This window comes from Scomber japonicus, chromosome 2 (genome assembly GCF_027409825.1).
Source record: "Scomber japonicus isolate fScoJap1 chromosome 2, fScoJap1.pri, whole genome shotgun sequence".
Taxonomy (NCBI): domain Eukaryota; kingdom Metazoa; phylum Chordata; class Actinopteri; order Scombriformes; family Scombridae; genus Scomber; species Scomber japonicus.
Window position 1 is genome coordinate 26,617,978 of NC_070579.1, and position 24,380 is coordinate 26,642,357.

The window sequence follows — 24,380 nt, forward strand, 5'->3', positions numbered from 1 at the left end:
CACTGGCTCTAGAGAGAACCTTTTGTATTTTTTGCAAGGTTCATGGCCACTGTAGATTCTCTTACACTTGAAAGGGGACGATGGGGGGGGAGCAGAAGTCTGCAACTTTACTACTAGAAGCCAGTGAAACCTTTAAAACTAGGTGGGCCCCAAAATGAGCTAATAATGCAGACCTACCCTAGCTGATTTTCTATTATAGCCGTCCAAATTCCTTGATTTCTGAGACACACTGAACATGAAGCCTTTGGGGCCCCTTTTGGATGTCGGGCCTAGGTCGGTGGTGGTGGACCAGCCTTATGGCTTCAGGTCAAACACTCTACTACTGCATTTGACATGTTTGTTTGTTTTTTTTAAACAGAAGTGAGGACACAAGATATAACCAGGATAACACGTATAAATATTTATATGTGGTATATTGTTTGCTTGCTTATTTATATATTTTGAACGTGACAAATTGCACGCTCTTATTCTGAAGCCCAAAACCTTGTGTCTTCCGGTCTCGTGCGACGCTTTTTTGCGCGCGTCTTGACTCGTCAGTGTGATAGGAGGAGACTGAACTGAACCTAGCTCATTTCTGCTTTCACGTTCCCCGCGAGAGAGGGCGAGCGCTGGTTCTGATGAAAGAGCTCAGTAAGTTGGGCTGAATTTCATAAGCCGGGTTGACCATCTCTCCACATGCGCTGACACGACCTCAGATATCACACACAGCCCGTCGGACGGCGGAGGGAGCGTTTACTTGGCAGCATTTGACACATTGTGAATACACACAAGAGAAGAGGGGGAGGATGTTGCTGAAGGAGTACAGGATATGCATGCCCCTCACAGTGGAGGAGGTGAGTTTCCTCCCAATTTTTCTACACGTCTTTGTGTCACTTTGACCGCTGCTCCAGACAGCTCTGACAGCTAACCCGTTAGGTTTGCTGTTACAGACCTGGGGAGGCGGGAGGTTAAGTTCAGTGTGATAATACAGTCAGGTGAAGTAGAAGACGCGCTTCGTTGAAGACTGAACCATACCTTCATATCTGTGTATTTCTTTCCCTCTGTTACTGCAAAGTCTAACATTTCACTGGAGCCCGTTTTAAACATTCCGCCGAGCCCAAACTGACTACTTTTTCTTTTAAACATACCCCCCCCCTCCCCCCCCCCCCATTGGAAAAAAAGAAACCTTTATAATCCAATTCAACGTACACAAGTGTGATGTGGAAATCTGAAGCCTGCAGTGCAGAAACACTGAGAATGGACTTTACAGTGATATAAGAGTCATCTTGTGTCCCACATTATTGCATATTTCTTGATTCAGGGATTCTTAATGAAGTAGAGGGAGAACAGATGTTGTTTCAAAGATTTTAACAAGATGATTTAACTCCTATCAGACACACATTATTATTCCTAGTAGAGTATTTCACATGCACATCTTACAACATGTCTGAAGGAGATATTTAAATGAAGTAAAAATCTATCACCTCACTGCACAGCACCACAGACACATTATACAGCATAGGACACAAGCTCATGTCCTTTTTTTTAGCCTTGTTCACACACACACACACACACACACACACACACACTGACACCATGCAGAGCAGGGTCTCCTCACTAAGTGGTTTTCATACTAATAGTTGTACTGATTGACATCAGACAGAATGACAGAAAGGTCCATTGTCTGTATTCAGCTCATCTTGTCTATAAGGTCTCACGACTAGGTCTAAAATTAGAAGCTCAAGATGATTGCTCTTTTGTCCTGGCATGCTTGACATACTACACAAGACGACAGCACCTTTTTCAGTTCAGTCAGTTGTTACTTGTCTTCATGGCTTGTTGTTGGTTTTCTAATAGCTGACAGTTGGCAGCCAGGTGGAATAATGGTTTGTCTGCAGCACTGACATCTTGTCATTTTACATCTTAAGATCTTAAACCCAGATGAGATTTGGTCTTTACTGAAGAAACACAATATTTAAGCCTAAAAAGCAGTGCTAGGGCATTATTTTATTTGATATTTTTAGGAAAGAAAAGAGAGAGAGATGATAGCAGAAAAGGGACTGGTTACTTTCAGACCTTTTTACTGGGCACTCTGGTTTCTCACACCAATGTATATAGCCTACATATGAATGCATCATGTGTATGCCTGCTTTCTGGGGGCTGTTAAAGGTCTCTCACTGAAATGGAATGAGGTGCTTTACATTTTGCAACATGAAAAGCACATGCAACAACATGCAGACAAGAAGGCTGCACATTTAGTTCACATTTGTTCTTGAGAAAGGTCGTAAGAAAAGTGTACAACAGATTCATGATGTGTTCTGTAATCACTAAATTGTTTGCACCTGTGTTCTTGTATGTGCCCTTGTCATATGATCGTAATTAGCACAGGTAAACACCCCACGAATCCCATTTAAAGGGCATGACCACACATTGAAAGTGAAACTCTAAACAGGGTGGAGCACCAGACTTCAAAAGTAAAAAAAAAACTAAGTAGTTCTGAAATGGAGGTGCTGCGGCAGGAAGTGAAAACCAAACGAGCTGGCAAATTTAGTAGCAACAGAAAAAAAAGCACAGGATACTATTATTAGTACTATTACAGTGAAAGAGAGTGCACAGCTGATGAAGATAACAAAATTGCTTTGATCTCAAATCTGAGGTAAAAAAAAAAAACCCAAAACAAATAAATTGCCTAACACAGAAGAGAGATGCTGACCACTGGAGGGGGACAGGCTTGCCCAGTATCATCTGAGCTGGACCACTGCATACAAGAGGAGAGACTGGGGTGGGCCATCAGCTGAGTATTTGGACACAGACCTGGGCCCCTGTGTCAGTGGTTTTATCTCTGAGCTCATTTCCTTTCTCAGAATCAGAAGCTAAGCTGGTTCTTCAGAAATGATACAATTTGACGGTACATTTTATATAAAAGCTGTAGCTGTAAATCTGTGAAACATGTGACACATACAACATGGAAACACCAGCGTGTCAAACTTAAAGGCAGATGATTAGTGTTCACTTCTTCAGCATTTCCATGAATTAAAAAAGTGTTATCTAAATACTGAGTTTGTACTCAAAATCTAAACATTTGCTTTTGCAGTATAGACCCAACAATGCATAATCGAACTGAAAAGAAAAGGTCACTACAGTGGTTTGATTTTCATCATTTGGTTAAGGATGAACTCCTGCTGACGCAACCACCCTCTGCGGTGGAACCTGGCGCCTTGTAGCCAGTTCCCTTCCTGCAGCAGTACCTCCATGTGTGCACCAAGGTCCTGTTCAACTGCCTCAAATCTGATCCCAGATGTAATTGTGGACAGCCAAGTGAGAATGCTTTCACAGATAGCCTGAACACTGGCCACAATCTCTGAGACACTTAAAGAAATTAATATAAATAATAAAAAAAGAAGATATCCTCTGAAACCTGTTTGGTTTTTGAGCTTAATTGCAAACTCTATAAAAATCACACTGTAAATGTCAAAGTAATTTTAAAGCCAATGATAAGATGCCCAAATATTATAAAATGTGAAAAAATCGTGATAGAATGTGGCTGAGGTAGTCTACAGGCTCTCATGTTTTTGAGAATAAAACCCAATCTTTCAGCTGTTGGTATCCTTTTTAAGATGCCAAAGGTGTTCTCAACATGTGTACCAATGAGCCATGTGTCTCTTGACTGGGACCTGTTCTTCTGTTTTAATAGGGGAATTTTATGTATTGTGTGGGCAGATTTATTCCATCCATGACTTTCAAGAGAGCGTGGCTGATGGATGCCTGTGATATGCCCACTGTGTGTGTAGCCTAAATCACTATGAAATGTCCCAGTTGCTAAAAAGCCCAAGATGGAGACCACTGGGTAGTGGTGCAAGATTAGGCTGTGTGGTATGGCTCCACAGTGCTGGTCCATAACTATTGGGAAGCTCCTTGACAACAGCTTTTGATAGCCGTCTTAAGAGGAGCTCCTCACCCTCTGTAAACAGATCTACATGGTCTTGGAGGATGTGTCCCCTCCTCTCAGTGCACAATCTGCAACATCTTGCAGCAGCAGTAAATATGCCATTACGCGAGTAGGCCTAGGGGGCAGAAACAGGCCTGCGTTGGGTCTATAAATAGCTTGATCAATCACTGATTATTGGATGGTGTGGCTCCCAGTTAATATAATTATTGTGAATTGAGGTGTTAGTGCAGTGTTTATTTATTTTGGAAGATCATAATGCTTTGTGAGATAATGAATATAATAATGATCGAAAAAAAATATAAATGATAAAAATATGAATGTAATAAAAATGTTATAATATTTAATGGCTGTAGAATTTAAGAAAACTCAATAACCATTTATTTTGCACAAGCATGTCAGCATTGGAATGTGCACAAGTGTGCTCTTGAGTTTGTGTGGATTCTTACCTAATTATATTTCCCAGAAAAGAAAAAGTAGAAGCGGTGTGAAAACTGCGTAAGTTGTTTTTAAGAAGACATTTCTTAAGAAGAGATTGGTAAAGGCCCATTACATTTATTCCCCCCTTGGCCGGCCGCCCATGCTATGTTTGCTCATCATAGGCAGTAAAAGTGACATTACACCACTAAATTATGCAGCAACCTGTGGTCATGAAAGGAAATACTGTTTCTGAAGAAAGGGCTCAGTAACATGTGCTGTATTTCATAACCCGCGTTAACTGTTTTTCCACATGTGCTAACACAACCATTCTTCAATGCATGCCTAAATACCTCTGCAGTGAGTGCTACATCTCACCAGTGTGTTATGTTATGTGGATGTCAGTAAAACAGCCATGAGCCTGTCCCATGTGTGTATTTCATGCACAGTTGACATCTGTAAGCCCAGAAGGAGTAGTAAGAGCTTTCTTGTTACATCCCTTAAATTTACGAGCAGATGGCTGTAATGAAACGCAAGAGCAGTTGTGTTAAAGGCAAAATCCGTGATCAAATTTGAACATTTTGAACACTTCATCACCAAAATCTAAATCTGACTCGTCTGTTAACACATAGATTAACAATTAATCAGCTACATGTTTGTTTTGAGTACATCAGGGATATTCTGAAACTAGTCATTCTCCTCTGTTATACTTGTGAATGCACTTTGAATTCATTTTGCTGAATCATGCATCAGACCTTTGTTAAATTAAGGCTTTCCTTATCGCCGCCTGCTGATGTATAGTCAACCTCCCGTCGCTATAAATTTCTACTGAGACAAACATTTCCTTCACAATGGCGGCCAAACTGATACTGTGATATACAGTACACATAAAACTCACGATTAAGTAAATACAATCTGCTGCCTTGTGCCCATTTTTCTTTACTTTGTTTTTGTCAAGCTGTCATAGTTTTAAATATTTTAGCAAACAAGAAGGAGAGCTGTCATCCAAGCCCCATTTGGATTAATCCCAGGAAGCAGCTTGTCATTGTTGTTGACAGTCCTAACTTAGAGACAAGTGTCCTTGGGGGGCGCATGTCAGGTGGGGGTTTGTTCTTATCGTGACTACACACATTGAATTGAGTGTTATGTTTTGGCTTCTAAAGTTGTATCAAAGTTTCCTGCCTGTCAAGAGGAGAGGAAGGAGGGAAGGGTGGAACGGATGGATGGTGATTAAGGACAAACCACTGAAGGCTGACTGTTGGGAGCTTGAGGGGAAAAGGACAGGGGGGGGGGGGAGAAAGGATGGCAGAGAGGATGGAAATACATGAGGGAGGAGTGGGGGTAATGCGGGAAGTTGTGGGAGATTTTTTTTTTTTTTCTTCTTTGAAATTCCCCAGGGTCATGGACTAATACACTGTGTGTGTGCTTAGATTTGGAGTCATGGGGACAAGCAAGGTCACGTCTCTCTGTGTATTGTCTCTGGGAAGAGATTACTGTCTGTTGCTTGGTTGAATTGCGTCATCACAGCATTACTACTGCAGAAGTTGGACAGACTATCCATGCAGTGTTTATACAAGTTTTACACACACCATACACACTGAAGAAATCATTTAGCAATACCGGACTGCTGAGTTGTTCAGTGAGCTTTGATTCTTTTGCCTCTTCGTCATCCCTTTGCATGTTACTCCCACGTTTTACGTCTGTTTTCCATTCCTACATTCCTCAAAAGACTCTTAGAAGTAAGTGGGGAAAAATCTTTTTTCCCCTCTTTTTTTAAAGCGAGAAATATAATCTTACCACTGCTGCTATTGCTTGGTACTTTTCATACTTTAGTACCTTTTTCAAATTTATACTTTGGTATTTTATTAATATTTGGTATTTTGGTTATCTATTCCCGTATTTTGTGTGATTTTTTTTTTTAACATCTTTAAAAAAAACTGTTTTGAAATTGAATAAAGCCCCACCATCTAGCGTATGAAAACATTTGATTTAGTGTAGTCTCTCACTGTGTAATATACTGAGCAAAGGTGACTCAGTGTAACTCATGCCAATTCATGAAAGTCAGGTTTGGATGACACTGAGGTAATGGAGTTCAGCCACAGAGTAACCACTGTGTTTAATATTAGTTTGACGTTTTGGAAATTATTCAAACTGTAACTCTAACTAGAACCACTTAGCCAAGAAATAATCATTTTCCCTTTCCAGTGCCTTGGGGATAACTCGCTAGTCTGTCCTTCTCCTGTGAGCGCAGCCATTCATCAGCGACCGCGCCCATCTTTTTTTTTCCTGGAAAGGACAGACAGGTGATGCGTCACAGCAGACACAGACAGATGTGTGCCTTCTCTGTGTCTTTCTCTGCTGCAGTAGCTCTCACTCACACCTCCCTGCCTTTGTCTGACGTGCCCTTTTTCAAGCTCACCAGAAAAATGCTGACATCACCCAACCACTGGCTGACCTGAGTCACTGTTCTGATTCCAGAACCTGTATTCACCCTTAACATGTTCTTGCTTGATGAATCGAAAGTTTGTACTGCGACTTCGATTTCACACTTGAATAGCTTCTATCTGTCTATGTGCTGAAAAGAGCACCAGGGACTACTTTAGAGTTGTCCTCTGACTTACAAAGACCTTGATGGTGGTGTATGTGTGTGAATAAGCAGCAGCATGATTACTTTTTGGAGGGAAACAAAACTGAAGCAGGTCTTCAATGCTGAAGGCCAGCTTCTATTTTTTTTTCCATTAACTGTTGTGACTCAGAGCATACTGACATTCAGTGAAGGCCAGTGAAAACGATACCCATCCTTAGCTGAATTAACTGAACTGATCTATGTGTTATGAATCTATTTGACATACGTATTCAATAGGAGGTCATACCCACTAGCTGAATGTCTATTTGATGAGGTGTTAGCTCAGGCGATAGCTGAAGGATTATGTCACCATCACATTTTGAAAGACTGTTGTCTGCTGTGAGGGAGCCTGTATAGGAGAACATTCTTTTTTAGGCTGTTAGATATACTGTAAACTAGGGGTGTGACGAGGTGTCGTACGACGAGACTAAAGCGTGACAGTATTTCTCATCGAAGTGAATGTTGTCTCGCGGAACTATAATTAATCAAAAAAAAAAGAAAAAAAAAGATCGGTTTTCTATCGCTCATTTCTTTTTATAATGTCATGTGTGGATCATTAACCTTGTTACAGTGGGTGTCCTCTCGATCTCGTCAACCCAATATCGTGTCTCGTCTCGTGAGCTCAGTGTATCGTCACACCCCTATTGTAAACCCAAAGGTGTAACCATTTCTGACCACCATGCACACTATTTTCAGTAGTCCTCAGAACAGATGGTTCAACTCCAAAATTAAAGGTAGCTCCTCTGATTAGCCAGTTAACGTGGGTATGTTAAATTACCTGTAAGCTCATTTTGGAAATGGAATGAACGGGTGAGTTACTCTGGGTCAGATGAATGTATAAATGGGAGGATGTTGGGCTTGTTACTTGGATGAATGGCCGGATGGATAGCAGGAAGGACACCTGGGTTTCTGGCTCACACTGGCATTTTTCGGGGCATAAGCATCTCTGCATGTCTCCGTGTTGCCAGAATTGATTAGAGGGAATGAATATCTTCTAATGTAGTGCACTCAACATTTGCCAAAAACCACATGCAGTTCATTCACTTCTCTAAAGCCTCATTTGGGCTCATGCTGTGGGTTGAGAGCAGCACACCTGCATCTAGCCAACTTAATGTTATTGAGATATGATGATGCACACACACCACCACAGTGGTCTAAAAGCAGCTGGCACACACCTGATGTAGTCATATTGTATTGATGTGGACCCATGAACCACTGTAATAGGATTGGAAACTGTAATTTTGTGCTTTTGTGCAGGAGGGATGATCTGCCATAGATGTTCAAGGAAGTGTTGATGTTGTACAGACATTGTATCAGCCCTCAAGCATGACACCGACCATTAGGACTATTTTATGTAACGCTACCTTCCACAGCTTCAGGCAAAAGTAAGTGGATGGAACAGTTTTAAAAAAAATATGGCAAAAGACAGTAGATGGTTTCATTAGTGTTTGGAATAGCGTCTCTTTCCCCTGGTCATTTCATTCACGTTGGATGAAAAGAAAAAAATTCTCATTTACTGATTTGTTAAAACCCCCTTTTAATAAGGGCTCCCTAACAAGATTGGTTGTCATTGTTCAATCCCTGAGCATGTTTCCATGACGGCAGAAGCTAATTTCATGTATCCACAGGCTGAAAGAGCTGAACAGTGTGAGAACAGACGTGCTATAACTCACTGAGGACACCAAGGTTTCTTTCCAGACAAATCAAACAGTTTTTTTGTGTTTTTATAGGCAAGGTAATTAAAGACGATAGTAACCTTGGTGGGCTGGGTGTTCCTGCATTGAGAAAGGGTGACGTAACAAAATGTAATATGAAGGTGTGTAAAGTGAGAATTCACACACACACATAGGGAGGCCAGGAGTGGTGGTCAATTAGGTGGACGTTTTCCAACTCTGAGGCTTCACAGATTGGTTTTGGGTTGAAGGACTTTCTCCTCACATATTGCACCATCTTGCTGCCCTCTATAGTACATCTAAAAAGCCTAAAGATGGCACAGTGCTTTGCAGCCTTTAGAATTGAAGCCAGTTACACAGTGTTTTTTACAAGCACTGCTACTTTTTCATTCAGAACATTGTTTTCTTACAGTATGTTATGGCTTTCATCCACTCCAGGGTTTGTTTAGGAAATGGGGCCTGTTAGACATTGTTTGTTTCTTTGGTGTCATGGTAAGGTGCAAGGCCTTTCTGCCATCTGGTATACATGACAATGTTGTGATTCAATCAACATCCCATTTACTCTTCTAGAGGAAACCATCATGGGTTGTGATGGACCATTATCCACCGATGAGGCCCATACTCATTTCCTAGATGGCTAGATGTGTGTGTGTGTGTGTGTGTGTGTGTGTGTGTGTGTGTGTGTGCACTTTTTTGTGTTTGTGTGTCAGTGTGCCTGTGTAAGTGTATTGTATTGTGAGACAGGCTGTTTCATAACATGAGCCTCATGAAATCGTGACACCTCTCTGACAGTCGCACTCTGGAGAGGGGCTGTTTCACTTTCATCCATGGAACTAATTCTGTTTGTCCCCCTCCTGTACACACCCACACTTTGAGCTTTGAGTATAAGTGTGCTCGTGTCAGTAACACACACACACACACACACACATACACACAAATGTCACAGGACACATCATCATTGTCTCCGTCTCATAAAGCGCACGGTATGAAGCACTCCGGTAGTGAGACCCTCGAAACTGAATATGAGCTCAGTGAGGTGATGAGAGGTAACACAGGTTCCTAACACACTGAAACAGAGTGAAAGCCTGATGATGACTTTTTGGGAAAAAGCAGTCAGCTTTTATTATGAATTTTGTCTTGATTATCATATTAATCTCTGTTCTGCTTTTTTCTTCTTTATGGAAATAACTTGCTGAATTAAAGTTTATTGATTGATATTGCTTTTCGTATACAGCCTTACACTTCATAATGATGCATCTCTGATAGCTGATAGCTGTCCTATTTTGGCATACTCATTAACTGCTATTGTCATTATTTATAGTTTAAATGTTATTTGCTCCAGACTCTTGTTATTAAAGTTTTGATGTAAAACTACTTCCTATCAGTTTGGAGATGTTTCATCGTTTTTCTCTACTGCACCAGTAAATATCAGCAGGAATCAATGCAGTTTTCTTCCTATTGCCACAGTCTGAAGAGGGCTGCTAAATCTGGGGCTGAAAGTTGCGACAAAGATTCTTTATACTGCGTTCAATATGGATATCCTCACTAAAACGGCTTACTGTTTAATTCACAATTGTACTACAGGTTCACTTGTTCACACTGTAGGTCAGGAACAACTGAAACAGCATGCTGAGATCAGAGTAAAACTTTCCACTTATGCACAACATGACCAAGGAATTTGAAGGATCGGTCTCATATTTAGTCTTCTGTTGTTGTATAAAATGAATGCCATCCTAATATGTACAGATATGATAAAAGGCTCAGGGGCTGAATAGAAGATGAGGGTGAGTTAATGGAATTATGTGAGAGATGAGGCTTCACAGCCTCTTTACAGTGGGCTACTTGACATTACAGACATTCATTTGCCACACTCAGCCAAGCACCTACAAGTGGCATACACACACATGTCACAGGAAGAGATTTCACAGGCTGTGGTTGAGCAACTCGGTCAGGAATGATGATAGGAATTATATGGAATAGTCTTTTGTTTTTTTGTCTTGAGCACTGACGTGTGGGATGATAAGCCAATGCCAACGGTTGAAAGGTTGTACTTGCCCTCAGTAAAGTGATACAGCATCAGCTATTAGTTCATTAACTAGTACAATAAGGTTAATGATCCACACTGTGATGTTTATAAAAAGAAAACGTGACGTGTAAATAAGCGATACAAAACCAATCGTTTTTTGGTGTATGTGTGTGTGCGGCCCCTTGACCCGACTAGATGCGGCACACACTTTATTGTTTTCACTCTCTAGTAAACTGCTCTGTGACATAGCACGTGACACAATTTGCGTCAGTAATAACCATCCGTGTATCAGAGCATGTCATATAATGCAATGAAATGAATTAAACAAAGCTTCATTTCAAGAAAAATTGCCTTGATCATTTTTTTGTAATCAAATTATTAAGTAATTGATTCAGCCCTACTTTCTATCTGGGACCATTTAAGCCTGTTATCATGCTAATATGTAAAATTTGACATATAAAATGTGAAACTATGCTGACAAGCTGAGTCTGAGATGCCCTGAAGTGGCTTCTAATGCCACCCTCCAAACTTTATATGTTGTCCCAGTAGTGGTAAGGATATAAAGCTGCCTTCACTTTTCATCCACCCAACATTTAGTTTCCTAGTGTATAAAGAGCATTACAGCCTCAGTTTTGTTTCTACGAGAAGTTTTGGTGTTCTAGGTTATTTCTCTCGTGTCTTGGTGAGACTGTTGAGAATCATTGTTTCATTACAGAGATATTGTAGCTTAAAGGGACACAGTGTTTGTTTTATGTTGTTACCAAGTGTCTTAGCACAGCCTGCCAGCTATTTCTGGCTTTACTCTTGTTCTGTGTGTGTGTGTGTGTTTTCACTCGAAGGCGAAGTTTTTCCAGGTATGCCTCGTGTTGTTGGGACATGAATCTGTTAACATAGTCATGTTGCGGGAACTTTCCTCCCTTATGGGGACAAAAAGCAAGTCCTCTTGACATAAATAATTCATATTAGGGAGAAGGCAAGTGGTGCTTATGACTAAGGTTGGTACAAGTCTGCAGTAATGCCAATGTAATGTCCTCTGAAGTGATGGAAACATGGTTGTGTGTGTGTGCGTGTGCATCCAAGAGACCTTCCAGATGCCATATCTATGTTTTTTCACAGCATTGGAGTCCCTTGCACCATCCACATTCAGTGAGAAGTGAGCCATCAGCTATGAAGCTCATGGTTTGTCCGTTTGTGAAAGGCTAAATGAATAATTGAAATCGATGGATAGTAGATTTTCATTGTTGGGTGCATTTAGCCCACTAATGACTTATCTCTAAATTTTCAGTATTGGGTGGGGTTCTGCCCTCTAAAACAGCTATTGCATTAACAGTGATAGCCTTAACTGACTCACTCTGCAGGCCATCCCTATTATTACTTGTCCTGCAACAACTGCATCTCCTCGATTGCTTTGTGCTTTATGAATTATTCAATGGATTCCTGTTAAAGGCAGAAACAATAAACTGAATTAACACATCGCTCTGCTGTCAGAACAAAGTGTTAGAGATTACAATACAACAAAACATAGCAAGCAGTAAGTGAAAATGGATTCCGGCTGTGATGCAGACAAATTGTTTCGAAATGGGAATTATGAGTGCTGTTATGAGTGTTAGGGTGTTTTGTCTCCACCGTTGGAAGTCCCTGAATGTATTTGTAGCATTACATGGCAGTAAATACTGTTCATATGGTGCCATAAAGCCTTGCATCAAGAACAGCTTGCTGATCCAGCAGTGGAAAAGACCAGGGAACTTGCTGTCTCCTGCTTTATGACTAATGTAGTCAGTGTGAAGCTCTTAAAGCCATATTGCATCTCAAAATTAAACATTTACATTACTTTTATATTGCGTTTTTTCCAAATACTCTAATTTTGGTTGCCTAAAATGTATGCTCTATGATAATCTATCTATCTACAGTGTTTTGGTCTCTGTGCCTCAGGCTACTCACCTACATGTGGAGGTTTACCTGGGATTATGCGTCTCCAGTGCCCAGTTATCTTTTTTCATCACAGGCTTCCTATTGGACGGTAATCCTCGGGTCAGGCCAGAATGTGACCTTCTTTTCAACAGACAGAAGAGAAACATTATCACATGCTCATATAAAAACACATAGTGGTGCTCAAAGTGTGATTTAGGCTGTGTAATATCTCCATTACTTCAGCAAATGTCACACTCACAATGCTATCACTTGAGCGGGAGAATGGCTTTAAAGTGGCCTTGTGTTTATTTGGCCACACAATCAGCGGCCGACTATCTTCCATGTACTGTATGCTCTGACGCTGATTAAGGCTTTGGCTGTGTTGTGAACTGTTTGCTTTCATTTCTGACTAGCTTTTACCACTGGAGGCTATGAAGCGTGAGTTGTCATCTGATCAAATTGAATTTAATGTTCTGGTTGGTCCATTCTCACCCCGCTGCAGTTTGACTCGAGTGTGTATCCGTCCGTGCGTACGTGTTCACAGGCACAGAGCTGATGTTGTACTTGTACAGTAGCTGCCGATCCTCGCTTTAACTCTAAGGTAGAGATACAGAGTGTGCAGCAGAATGAGAGGCAGAACAGGAGAAGGAGAAGGAGAACAGCATGTTACTTTTCTCCCTTCTTTTCCTGCTTTTATTAATTTTTTTTTATTTTTATTAGCCAGTGGAGAGATGAGAGGGAAAGAGGAAGAAGATTTACATATGTCAAATGTAATTTCTCTATAAAAAGACATTTGAATTTACCAAGACAGGATGAGATTAGACGGATGAAGATGGTGAGAGGAGATTCCAAAGATGCTTGGTGTAAAATACATGCAAATGGAAAATGGGAGAAAAAGAAAGAAGGTAGACAGAGGTGTCGAGATGCTCGAGTTAGGTGTATGAAATATGAAGAAGAAAGTCATCTATGGTTCGATGCAGCCAGTGGTTTCTAAATAGCTCTTTAACACTGAGTCAGGGAGGCTGTTCCTCGCTTACAGACGCATGAAAATGGTTGCCACTGTAATTCCAACAGCTTTAAAAAGATCTTATGAGAGTGAATGTAAATAGAAGCAGGTCGGGTTAGGTGCGTCAGTGCCGACGTGTGCGCAAAACGCGGCTGTATAAAAAGCGAGTGTGATTCATAAGTGCGGCTAACTCGTTCCTCGTTGCTAGAAAGTTTTGAGAGGTCTGCTTCCGACGTGTGTTGCCAAGGATACTTTTACACCCAGGATAAGAATACACTGGTGCGCACACTGGTCATCATGCTGTGCTGCTATGCCTTCAGCCCACATGCAGGTGCAACGCATCTTTGAAAGAACTATCAGATCAGCCCACACACATGCACACACTTGAGCACACACACATACGCACAAATTAGATAGACTATAGATAGCTATATGCTGACACACTTCATTATCATCTCTGGTTTCTATGGTAACCAGTGCCATCCATCCCTACCATTACCCCCCATAGCAGAGTGGATTATAGTGATTATAGTGTAAGACCATCCGTAGGATAACTGTCAAATAATGAGGCAGATGATGGAGTCTTACCTTCCCTCAAGCCTGGGTTTTGGCACCAATCATATCCGTTCACTGTGTGTTTTTTTTCTAGTGTTACAGCTTAGACGCATTATTGTGAAGGTAAATAAGCGGTGTTGATATTCAAGGTAAACAACTTATCTGTTGCTTTCAGGTGGTTGACCATCACTTTGAGCATTTCTTTGCAGTTTGATTTCTATGGGGCTTTTTAAACGTATCAGGTGAAATGTCTCAGAGGATTTATTTTCTTACAGACTTTATGGAATATAGAGCTGCAACTCATGATTTTTAATTTTTTTTTATTAGGTTAATCTGGATTTATCAACTAATTGTTGCAGTTATGCATTTTTGCCTGAAGAGCGATTGTGAATGATCAAGTGACAAATACTTTCAGCTCTTACAGAACATGATCCCCCGTGCATTTCAGTAATATGAGAAATAAGCTTTGTGTACTTGTTCTGTTCAAAGACTAATCCATGTTAGAGACGCATGAATTAATCATCTAATAAAAGGTTGCAGCTCTCTCTAGCTGTGTCCATTAAAATTCACATGAAGTATGTTTTTTTTTTCTGAGATACCTATTGGGAAGCAAAGCAGAAGAATCCATTTTTTAATACTTTGATGGACTTCAGCGTACTGTGCAGCAATTAGCCTGCCAGCAGCAGCAAATGTATTTAAATCAGGAGAACAAAGACATCAGGAATGCACAGTGCACAGATCTCTCAGTAACTTTAAATTGGGTTTTAATGCAGCTAATAGACCTCATATATTGACCTCTGTAGCCCTTGATATTTACATGACATGTATTTGTTGCTTTATCAACCTAACAAGCATGTATATTTTCTTGTTGCTGTTTTGCTGTTGTCATTTAGATGTTTGGATCTTTCATCTGGATGTGAAATGAAAGATTAGATCGCTTTCAATTGATTATGATGACTGACATTTAGTGTGACATATCATCAACATGCATCTTGTGATTGTAAAAGGTTGCAGCTCAGTTTTAAAGATATATATATGTCTCATGACAGCTATTCTAGGACAATTGTACAGATTCAGAACTGCACAAGTGTCAGCTGGAAAATTAGATAATTTGTCTTGGTTCTAAGTAGGTTCACAAATACAAGGTCTTCGTGTGGCTGCAGTGTTGTCACTTCCACATGGGGGGAATCGTGATAAAAGAACACCAACATCATCAACTCTCTCTCTGAATACCTGCTGAAATGAAGCTAATAAACTCCACATCTTATCTTAATGGCTTCGCAGTTAAGGTTGATGTTCAGTCAGTCTTGGCCTCTGGCAGGAGAGCGATAGGATGAGAGTGTGTGTGTGTGTGTGTGTGTGTGTGTGTGTGTGTGTGTGTGTGTGTGTGTGTGTGTGTGTGTGTGTGTGTGTGTGTGTGTGTGTGTATGTGAAATAGAGAAAATGTGTGAGTGTGTAATGGCAGAATTAATCTCCCTCACATGATAAGTAAAGGTAAATCACATTCTCAACCTCTCCTCTGAACATATTTGTACATATACGTACGTGTGTGTGTGTGGTAGCCTGCGTGTGTTTGTGTAGCATGTGTGTGTGTATTTTTCCCCATTTCAGTGTGTACTTCAACTGAGTCAGCTCTGACCATGGCTGATTTCTAGTGTGATTTAGAGGATCAGGGAGCAACATGCAGTTGACAGTCTTTTTGGGTGCAAATTCAGGAGGCATATCTTTGTCCAGTTACTGCAGTTACAATAAAACCAAGTGCACATGCTCGACTGGCAGACCAAAGGTGTAACTTCATCAATCACTCAGTCACTCACAATTAAGGAATATTCCTTTTGGTCTCTCCTTGAATTTTTTCTCATGGTGCTTTAAGAAATCCTGATTAGGAGGAGGTATTCTGGAGCTATTTACTGCAACCAGTATCAAAATGTCATCACACAGTGAAATTAAAATGTCCTGGCCTTAGATTAACAATTATCCACTGTGGTCCTCCATCAGCCAGCCTTTCTCACAGGAACCAGAGCCTGTGAAGATATTAAAGCAGCTTTAGGAGAGACTTTGAATGTGTTCTGATAGCTGAATAACCTGATTATGTAATACGAGTAGCACATGACATAATTGACCCAAGGGGACCTCTACACTCCAAGGGGTTCTTATTTAAAACATAATTATAGTAATCCTTATTACATTTTAGAAAGGTATTACAGTTATTAAAAGAAATTCTGTCAAGGACAAAATATAGCAAGGTCAGTTGTTTCTTTTCAGCTTTTATTTGTCATTTTACTGTCAAAGTAAGGGCAGGTTTGGTGGCCAATTATCCAGAGTACTGTTTTATTTTAGTGTTTGAATGTCACATCCTGATATGTTTGATGTCCTGAAGCCCTTTTTCCTCAGCCATAATGCTCCTTTTTTTTACTAAGAGAACTTTGATTAGTTATGCTCAGTCAATGAATGGGATTGTATCCCTAGAGTGAATTTGACTGACAGTAATCCTTTGTCTCATACATCTCATGAGTTCAGCCTTTATGATCCTTTTCAGACCACCGAGTTGAGTAACGTTTGCAATTGGACTTAGTTTAACAACACACTGATGAGAGAGTTTAACTCTTCACTTCTGGGCACTGTGATGCCAAATATTTAAAGTTAGGAAGAAAAACTTATGAAATACTCAAGCAGACACTGTGACGTTTGAGGCAACAAGGATTTGAATAGTGGAGCTCTGTGTTGATGACAGGAATTCTTGTTATATGTAGTGGAGTTATTAGCTCCTGTCTGCCCCTCATTGAATAAATCATGAACACCTCAGTGAAACGCAAACAGGATATATTCAACTTTTTTGTGCCCAAATAGACCATTTTTTAAAGTACAAAGAAATGATGGAATACAATGACCTTGCTCAAATAAAATCCCAAGAGTCAAAAGCAGGATTTGATTAAAAGCAGAATTGTTGGATCTGACCTGCAACTGATGAAAAATACCCTGAGGTAACGTCCTGAGGCGGGTTTAGATAAACAGTTTCTGTTTATTTTGGAGACCAGTTTCATTGTATAAATTTGTGTCTAGCAATGAATGGCTGGATAAAAGGAAATCCAAAAATGCCTTATGAGCTCATGTAATCATAAACAACCACAAACCGATGCTATTCGGGGCCACAAACATGCAAAAATGACATAATTCAGCTCGAATTTCCTTCGTACAGTTTCCATAACAACAGTGTAAAGTTTCTTGACAGCCATCTTAAGTGTACCAGCTCAGGGGAAGAAAGGAAACACTCGAGAAGGTTGATCTGTATGTACAAGTGTCAATGTGTTCATTTAGAGTCTGTGGTGCAAACAATCTAAGTGTACATCTCATAAGGACTGTCTCTTCCATCACGGTTCACCCTCCTTTCACTTTCCAGGTTTTACAGCCCTGGAAAGGCAAACAGGGGGCAGATGTGCCAGCTCTTTAAATAGACCTAAAGAGGTCTTAACAAGTGGCTTGCTCAGTTCCGCCTGTCTCTTACGGCCTCTCAGAAAATCCAGAAATCATGTACAATTACTTCATTTGATTCTCCGTTTATTGTCCCTTTTTTTTAATATGTGGTTATTTCTTGTATATGTGTTTCTTTTTGTGTACTGCTACTGAGTAGAGCGGTGCACGATTTGAAACGTAATAATGCTGAATGAAGACTTGGAGATCAGAGCTTCAGAATCTAAAAAAAACCTACTGACGCAGAGCTGGTATTATTGCTAAGCGTTCACATCACATGTCACAAGCTAATATCAGTGTCTATTTTTCGTGCAGCCCTTGTTCTTGGTAGGGATGTCCCGATATGACTTTTTCACTTCCGATACGATACCGATATTGTAGCCTTGAGTATTGGCCGATACCGATATCAATACGATACGATATAGGCACGAATCATACATATATTTATTCCTTATTTTGTTGTGTGGAATGTTAGAAAAGGCTTGATAAAGTGATGTTACTGTTACTGTTACTGATGTTGTAGTGATATAACAGAAAACAATAGTCAGCAACAGTAGGTATAGGAAAAACTGACCCATTTATTATTAACCAATTGGTTACATAAATTTTAACCTTCAACATAAATAAAAGAGTATTACCTCAACAAATCCAATAAAAACAAAATGTTATATTTAAAGTGCAAAATAACCACTGGTTACCAACATCATTATACAATTGAATAGAATAAATTAAATTTTAAAGTGCAAACAATTCAAGTTCACTCCAGTTATTTTTTTTACTGTCAGCATATGTTGGAAACAACTGTGGGCAGGGACAAAAACAACAACAACAACACAATATTGTCCACTGTCCAACTGCTCTAAGTTAAGAGTTCACACAGCTCCAGTTTCACTGACTGACTGTGCCCAAAACAATGTAGTAATTACTCTTAGTCTTCACTGAAGAATAGAGTGTAAACACAATAAACATATCACTCTAATAACAAGAGCATAAAACAAATAATAATCAGTCAGTGCTGACTACCCTTATTACTCCTCCTCCTCCTCCACTTTCTGCAGTCCGAGCATAATGTGGAGATTTTTTTTTTCACGCGAAAATCCTCATGTTCTTTTTTGTGGTGTTTTTTCAAATGTGCGATGAGGTTGGTTGTATTGAACCTTTCCGGTTCTGTCCCTCCACGGGACACTTGCGCCTGACAAATGTTGCATTTAGCTGCAACGTCTTTGTCCGAGTTTACAGTAAAATACTTCCACACAGCCGACATCACTACACCTTGCTGCAGGCACACACGTTGTCGTTGTTGTGATCACGTGGGCTGTGCATGCTGGATCAGAGACGCTCTTCTTCCGCGGCCGGCACCAACGTTAATTAAGGGGCATTACCGCTACCTACTGTGTTGGAGTGTGATCAAACCAGAGTCACCTATTATTATAGAAGTGCTGGAGCGGTAAATGCACAGCTTATATCGGAGCGTTTATATCGGAGTTTTTAGATTCAGTCCGATAAAATCCGATATTCACTTTTTTGGCTGATATCGGACTGATTTCCGATATCAATATCGGATCGGGACATCCCTAGTTCTTGGTGAGTTGAAGTCGTTGTGATTTTAGCTCTCAGCCTTTTTTCCGTATCTCCTGCAGGCTATGTGGAGTCACTGACATGATTCATCCAGATTCACTCACCCTGTGCTTATTTTTTACTCTCCCGTTTGTTGCTTTTCTGACCAAAAATGTATCATTTGTTCGGTGCTAATACAGCGCTGATCACTTCCTACGCACATTTCTTTTCTCGGCGTGCAGGCTTGCGTGTTTTTTTTGTTGTTGTTTTATTAAAATGTGCATATGAATCACTTTCATCCCACATCCTTCTCTCCTGAGGACGATCCTTTTTCAGAAGCCTGTGCCAAAAAAATCCCAGGATTCACTGGAGGGGATGTTGAATCCTTTTCTTCTTGTGCACCGTGCCTTTCTGGAAAATATTGCAAAGAAAATTTACAATATGACTTTTTTATAGGAGTATAGACGTAACTGTCCATATACCTACTATATCCATATGCACACAGAAACACACACATGTATGCACCTTCCCTGCTCAAATCAACCTTTCATCTCCATTTTCACCTCAGTATGTCATAGGCCTTCCTCTGTGTGTTAAGGTGGGTGTTTGTGCATTTGCTCTTCTCCTCTCATCAGGTGTCTAAGTGAAAGACTCTCAGAAACAGATTGATAGCTGCGACAGAAAAGATAGAAGAGAAGCAAATACTGAGAGAGAAGTCGTTAATTAGATAAGTTAGCTGCCCCTTTTTAAAGATCAGTGATCACCTGCATCATTTTTACCAGCACGTTTCAATTTTAGGTCAACCGAAACCATCAAAAGATCCGCTAACAGCTGGTGTCGGTTGGTGGCTGTTGAATTTCTGCAGCAGTGTGTCACACTAAAAGGTTTTTGGCTCGAGTTATTTTGGAATTCAAAAAGGCTCATTAACAAACAAGACACAGCAAACTTCACATGGGATAATTGTTAGAAAAGCGGTAGCAGTGGCTGAATACAGATAGAGAGAAAAAAAACACAAAACAGTATTCGGCCTTTCTCCATTGTTGTTTTACTGCATTTAAAAGTTGTCAAACTGAGTCTTTGTAAGTTTTAAAAGATGAAATAACACAGTCTTCCTTTACCAAAAAGAAGTTTAATACATAAGCAATAAAACAAACCCTTGCTCAATTGAATACTGTCAAAGCTATCTCCCATTAAAGCCTTACTCGTTCTGGTATGACCATTAATATATCGTAGCTCATGGCACCAAACGTTAGACATACAGTTTGTTGTTTGTAACTGACACTGTAGAGTCATTTTACTACAACCTTTATTATCTTGTAGTTATGTGCTGTTCAGGAAACATGACGCTGTACTGCTCATAACCTCAGTGTGACAAACACTTCTCTGCTTCACTGACTTGCTCACAGAGTGTTAAAATATGTAGTTATTTGTGTTGAGCATTTACATTTTTATTGTACCACATATGAAAGTGAATGAGTTGCAAGGGTAGCTTTTTGAATGCAAATGATTAGGAATATTTTATTTAGATTATTATAAGTCAAAGCAGTTTATATGCTTTCCCTTGGCTCTGTCATCCTTGGTTATTTTAGCTTTTTGTCCTAGAGGAACATTTTCCCTTTTTTCTCTCTCTCTTTTTTTCACCTTGTGCTGTCCTGATAGCAGTGCAGTAGATTTCCTGCTGAATCACAATTAAACATATAACATACTTTATAGTCTGCTAGTAATCAATGTAATAGCCCCTGTTGTTTATTCTAAGAATACCGATGTTCAGAAATAAATGTGTTTATGTTGAGGTTAAAATAGTCCATGTACTGTAGTTCCTCCATCGGCTTCACAGAGAAACACAAAGACAAAAACGAGACGGTCGTCAAACTGAGCCAAACCAGCATTTAACCTTTCTGTCCGAGGCAGGAATGTTTTGCCGGGTAATTAATAAGATATGGCTCTGTCTTGTCTCTGTCTAACTCCAAACATTTTCTCCTTCCAACTTCCTTCCCCTCTGCACCCCTAGTGATGTCACCATGCACAGCTACACACACAAACACACACACACACACACACACACACGCACACATTGGCCAAGACTCAAATGGGCAGATATTTTGGAAAAAAACAGAGTGATTTACTTGAAATAAAGGGGGGGGGGGAAGAGGCATTGCTGCCGGGTTGATTTGGCCTTAATAGGGCTTTGACGTCAGCGGGAGGCGAAACTGGACTGAGGTGCATATTTCTGAAAGCGTCACTCAAGAGGCCCTAATAGAGGACCCTTTTTGCATTCCCCCTTTTTCACTGAGACTGTGATGTTGATCACTCTTGGCACCCGATGTGGGACTCGTTAGTTTGTGCTTGACAAATGTTGTTAGCAGTGCATTATTCAGTGAACCCAAAGTGTAAAAACATTTAATAGTTTCAATAAAGAACTGCTCAGTTACTGACATCACAGTTAACCTTTCTCTACTAATAATAATCTATCTGATGGACTTGGATGATAGTGAACTTTATTTATTCATTCCTTTATTTTTAATATGGTCAAAACATCCAAATCGCTGTCAGCTTTATTTCCTTTGACGTCAGTTAGCAAATTCACTTTGATAACGTATGACTTTGTTGGTTTTCTTACATCATAATATCCTCTGGGAGTTTTCAGATGAACTTCCATGTGTGGATGTATTCATATTAATCTTGTGGTTGTCATTGTACATGAATGTACTGTATGTGCATCTTGGATTGACCCTAGTCATGGGTGTGTGTGAAAAGCACATTTGTAGCGTGTTTGCAGATGGTTGACGCAAGCAACCGGTCAGGGATGTGGGAACTGATCCAGAGGGCTGGACCGTACGCTGTGGCTGAACGGCAAGTTCCCCACTCTGTTTGTTTACCTTCCCCTTCCCCTCACTGGGTGGCTTCACTGCTCTGAGGAAAGCGAGGGAGTGAAAGAGAGAAGAAAGGACGGACAAAGGAAATCTCAAGGAGGAAGGAAAGAAGAAAAAGGAAAATTTAAGTTACAGCCGTTTTGACTTGGACTTGAGCTTTGACTGTCATGAGGAAGTAGTTGTCTGGTGTACAATAGTATAAGAAGCTTTTTTTATTTTAACTAGTTCTTCCTGTGTAGGACCTCCATTATTCTTCACCTGAAATGAACCAAATATGGCTTTGAAAATGATAAAAATTAAAAAACTGCACAAAAAATCAATTCCTTTATCTTGCCATCTGCTTTTTAAAACCCTACATGTGTCTTTTGTCTGACAGGTAGCAGCTAAATCTATTAGAAACGTTGTCTTCTGATACACGTCTTTGTTCACACCAAATTTGCACGGCACTACACAATCTTGTTTTTGTGGATAGAAGTTTAGAAAGGAGAAGTGACGCTGTAAAGTTGGCTGTAGACACAGTAAGGTTTCATGAGTCGGATCAATGACTCAAGAAGTTTTACTCACCACATCAGGAACTGCTGTCCGTAAGGCAAAAAAACAAATAGAGAAATAAGACACACACTTTCAAAAATAATTGTTTATGTGCGGTTTGTTTGTGGTTGTCATGCAGTGCCAAACTGAGACAGTGCCTGTGAGACTTTGATGTACTGTTTGCATTTATGATCACATTTACAAAGCCACAAATTGGTTCAGCGTCATGGAAAATCTGTTATGAGTGCACATGGGTGTCAGCACATACTGTAAATGTGAAGGTTTTTATGTGTGTGTGTGAGAGAGAGACAGAGAGAGAGAGAGAGAGAGAGAGAAAGAGCACCATTTTTTTTTTTGTTATTCCAAAGACATGGACTCTATCAACTATTCATGTAACCTACATAAATGACACACTCTTCAATTAATAATTGGGAACTACTTATTTTTTATTAAATCAACTTTTCAAAAAGACTGGTTATTATTTACCACACTGTAAAACTGATGAAAGATTACTATAACAAAGATTACTATGTATTATATGAGGGATAGGAGAAATAATAGAATTAGATATTTAGTCTGTACATTTTCCCCATGCAGCTCAAACTGCTGAAATTGTTAGGCTCAATAATTAACAACATTTTCCCTGATTGTAGCCCTCATCACAAAATCATTGAATACTGTAATACACATTGCTAAATTTGGTCTTAAACCACTCGTGTGTTCAAACCCTCATATAAACATTATCCACACATAGCCTGCAATGAACCACAAAGAAATCTCACTGTCAAACATGTATATGTATACACAGTGGAGCCTGGGAGTCTGTTGGGTTGTTTACTTGTCCAGAAAAGTTGAGTGGAAATGAGGGAAATTGCACTCTGTGGCTAAAAAAATCTTTACTTTCGAAACACAGCCTTTGTTTTAGGCCAAACAGATATGCCGTGTCATGCCTATATTTTGCAGTGTTTGCAGATATTCAGTGGTTTTGCATGTGAGTGGCCTGCACACGTCACAGTTCAAACAATTCAACATGGTTTGAAACTGTTGTGTTACTGTGTTGTGTTTAGTTAAAATCCTCACTAGGTATTTTGTCACAAAATTTACATTTTATACATATTCCGGTCCATGTCCTCAATCTGTTCCGTCTCCTTTGACTACACACCTGCTTGTGTTTGGCCTTGGATCAATGGTCCATGTCAGCATCATTGTTATGGAAACCCGGATAGTTTTTCCTTTAGTTACAGAAACACTAACAGACAGAAGGTCAAGAGCAGTCAGACAGAAGCCCTTTTTAGATGTGTTTAGTCAACTAGCCTACTGTACCAGTTGTTTGCCATTTTCAAGTGGCTTGATGAGTCAACTTCTTTTTGTTTATTGTCCAAACAAAGCTACAGGCCGATGCAGGTTCCTATAGTTTTAACCTGAGAAAGAAGTGTGGAAAGTTCTCCTTGTTTGTCCTTCATTCTCCTTGTTTGTCCTTCATTCTCCTTGCTTTTACGCAAATGGAGAGCCGAAGACCAGGCGTCACATCTGGGCTAGCTGCTGTTGTACTGGCTTTGCAGTCTCTCATTGAGGGCATGCTTCACTCTTTCTTGAAATAAATAACTATCAATATTCAGTTCAATGAGTATGTGTTGCAGTTATATTTAAAACCTCTTTCTTTCAAAGGAGGTAAACAATGATTAATTTAAGAATAAAAAAAATAAATAAAGTTTCAATTAATACAAATCAAACTCACCAGTTCATTGGCTTCAGTCTGTCTGTCCAGTGACATAACTCACTGTGGTGGATTTGTGAGAAATGGTGAAC

At 40.0% G+C, this 24,380-nt stretch overlaps 1 protein-coding gene across 2 annotated transcripts in view; it reads left to right on the forward strand.

Moving 5' to 3' along the window:
* Window positions 1-593: 593 nt before the first annotated feature.
* The window catches only part of LOC128379224 (cytoplasmic phosphatidylinositol transfer protein 1-like), a 76,178-nt gene continuing 52,391 nt past the window's right edge, over window positions 594-24,380 (forward strand). For both annotated transcript variants that reach the window (XM_053338867.1, XM_053338868.1), the window contains exon 1: window positions 594-833. In XM_053338867.1, the coding sequence (XP_053194842.1) occupies window positions 786-833 (48 nt within the window). In that variant the 5' untranslated portion in view covers window positions 594-785. The remainder of the gene's footprint in view (window positions 834-24,380) is intronic.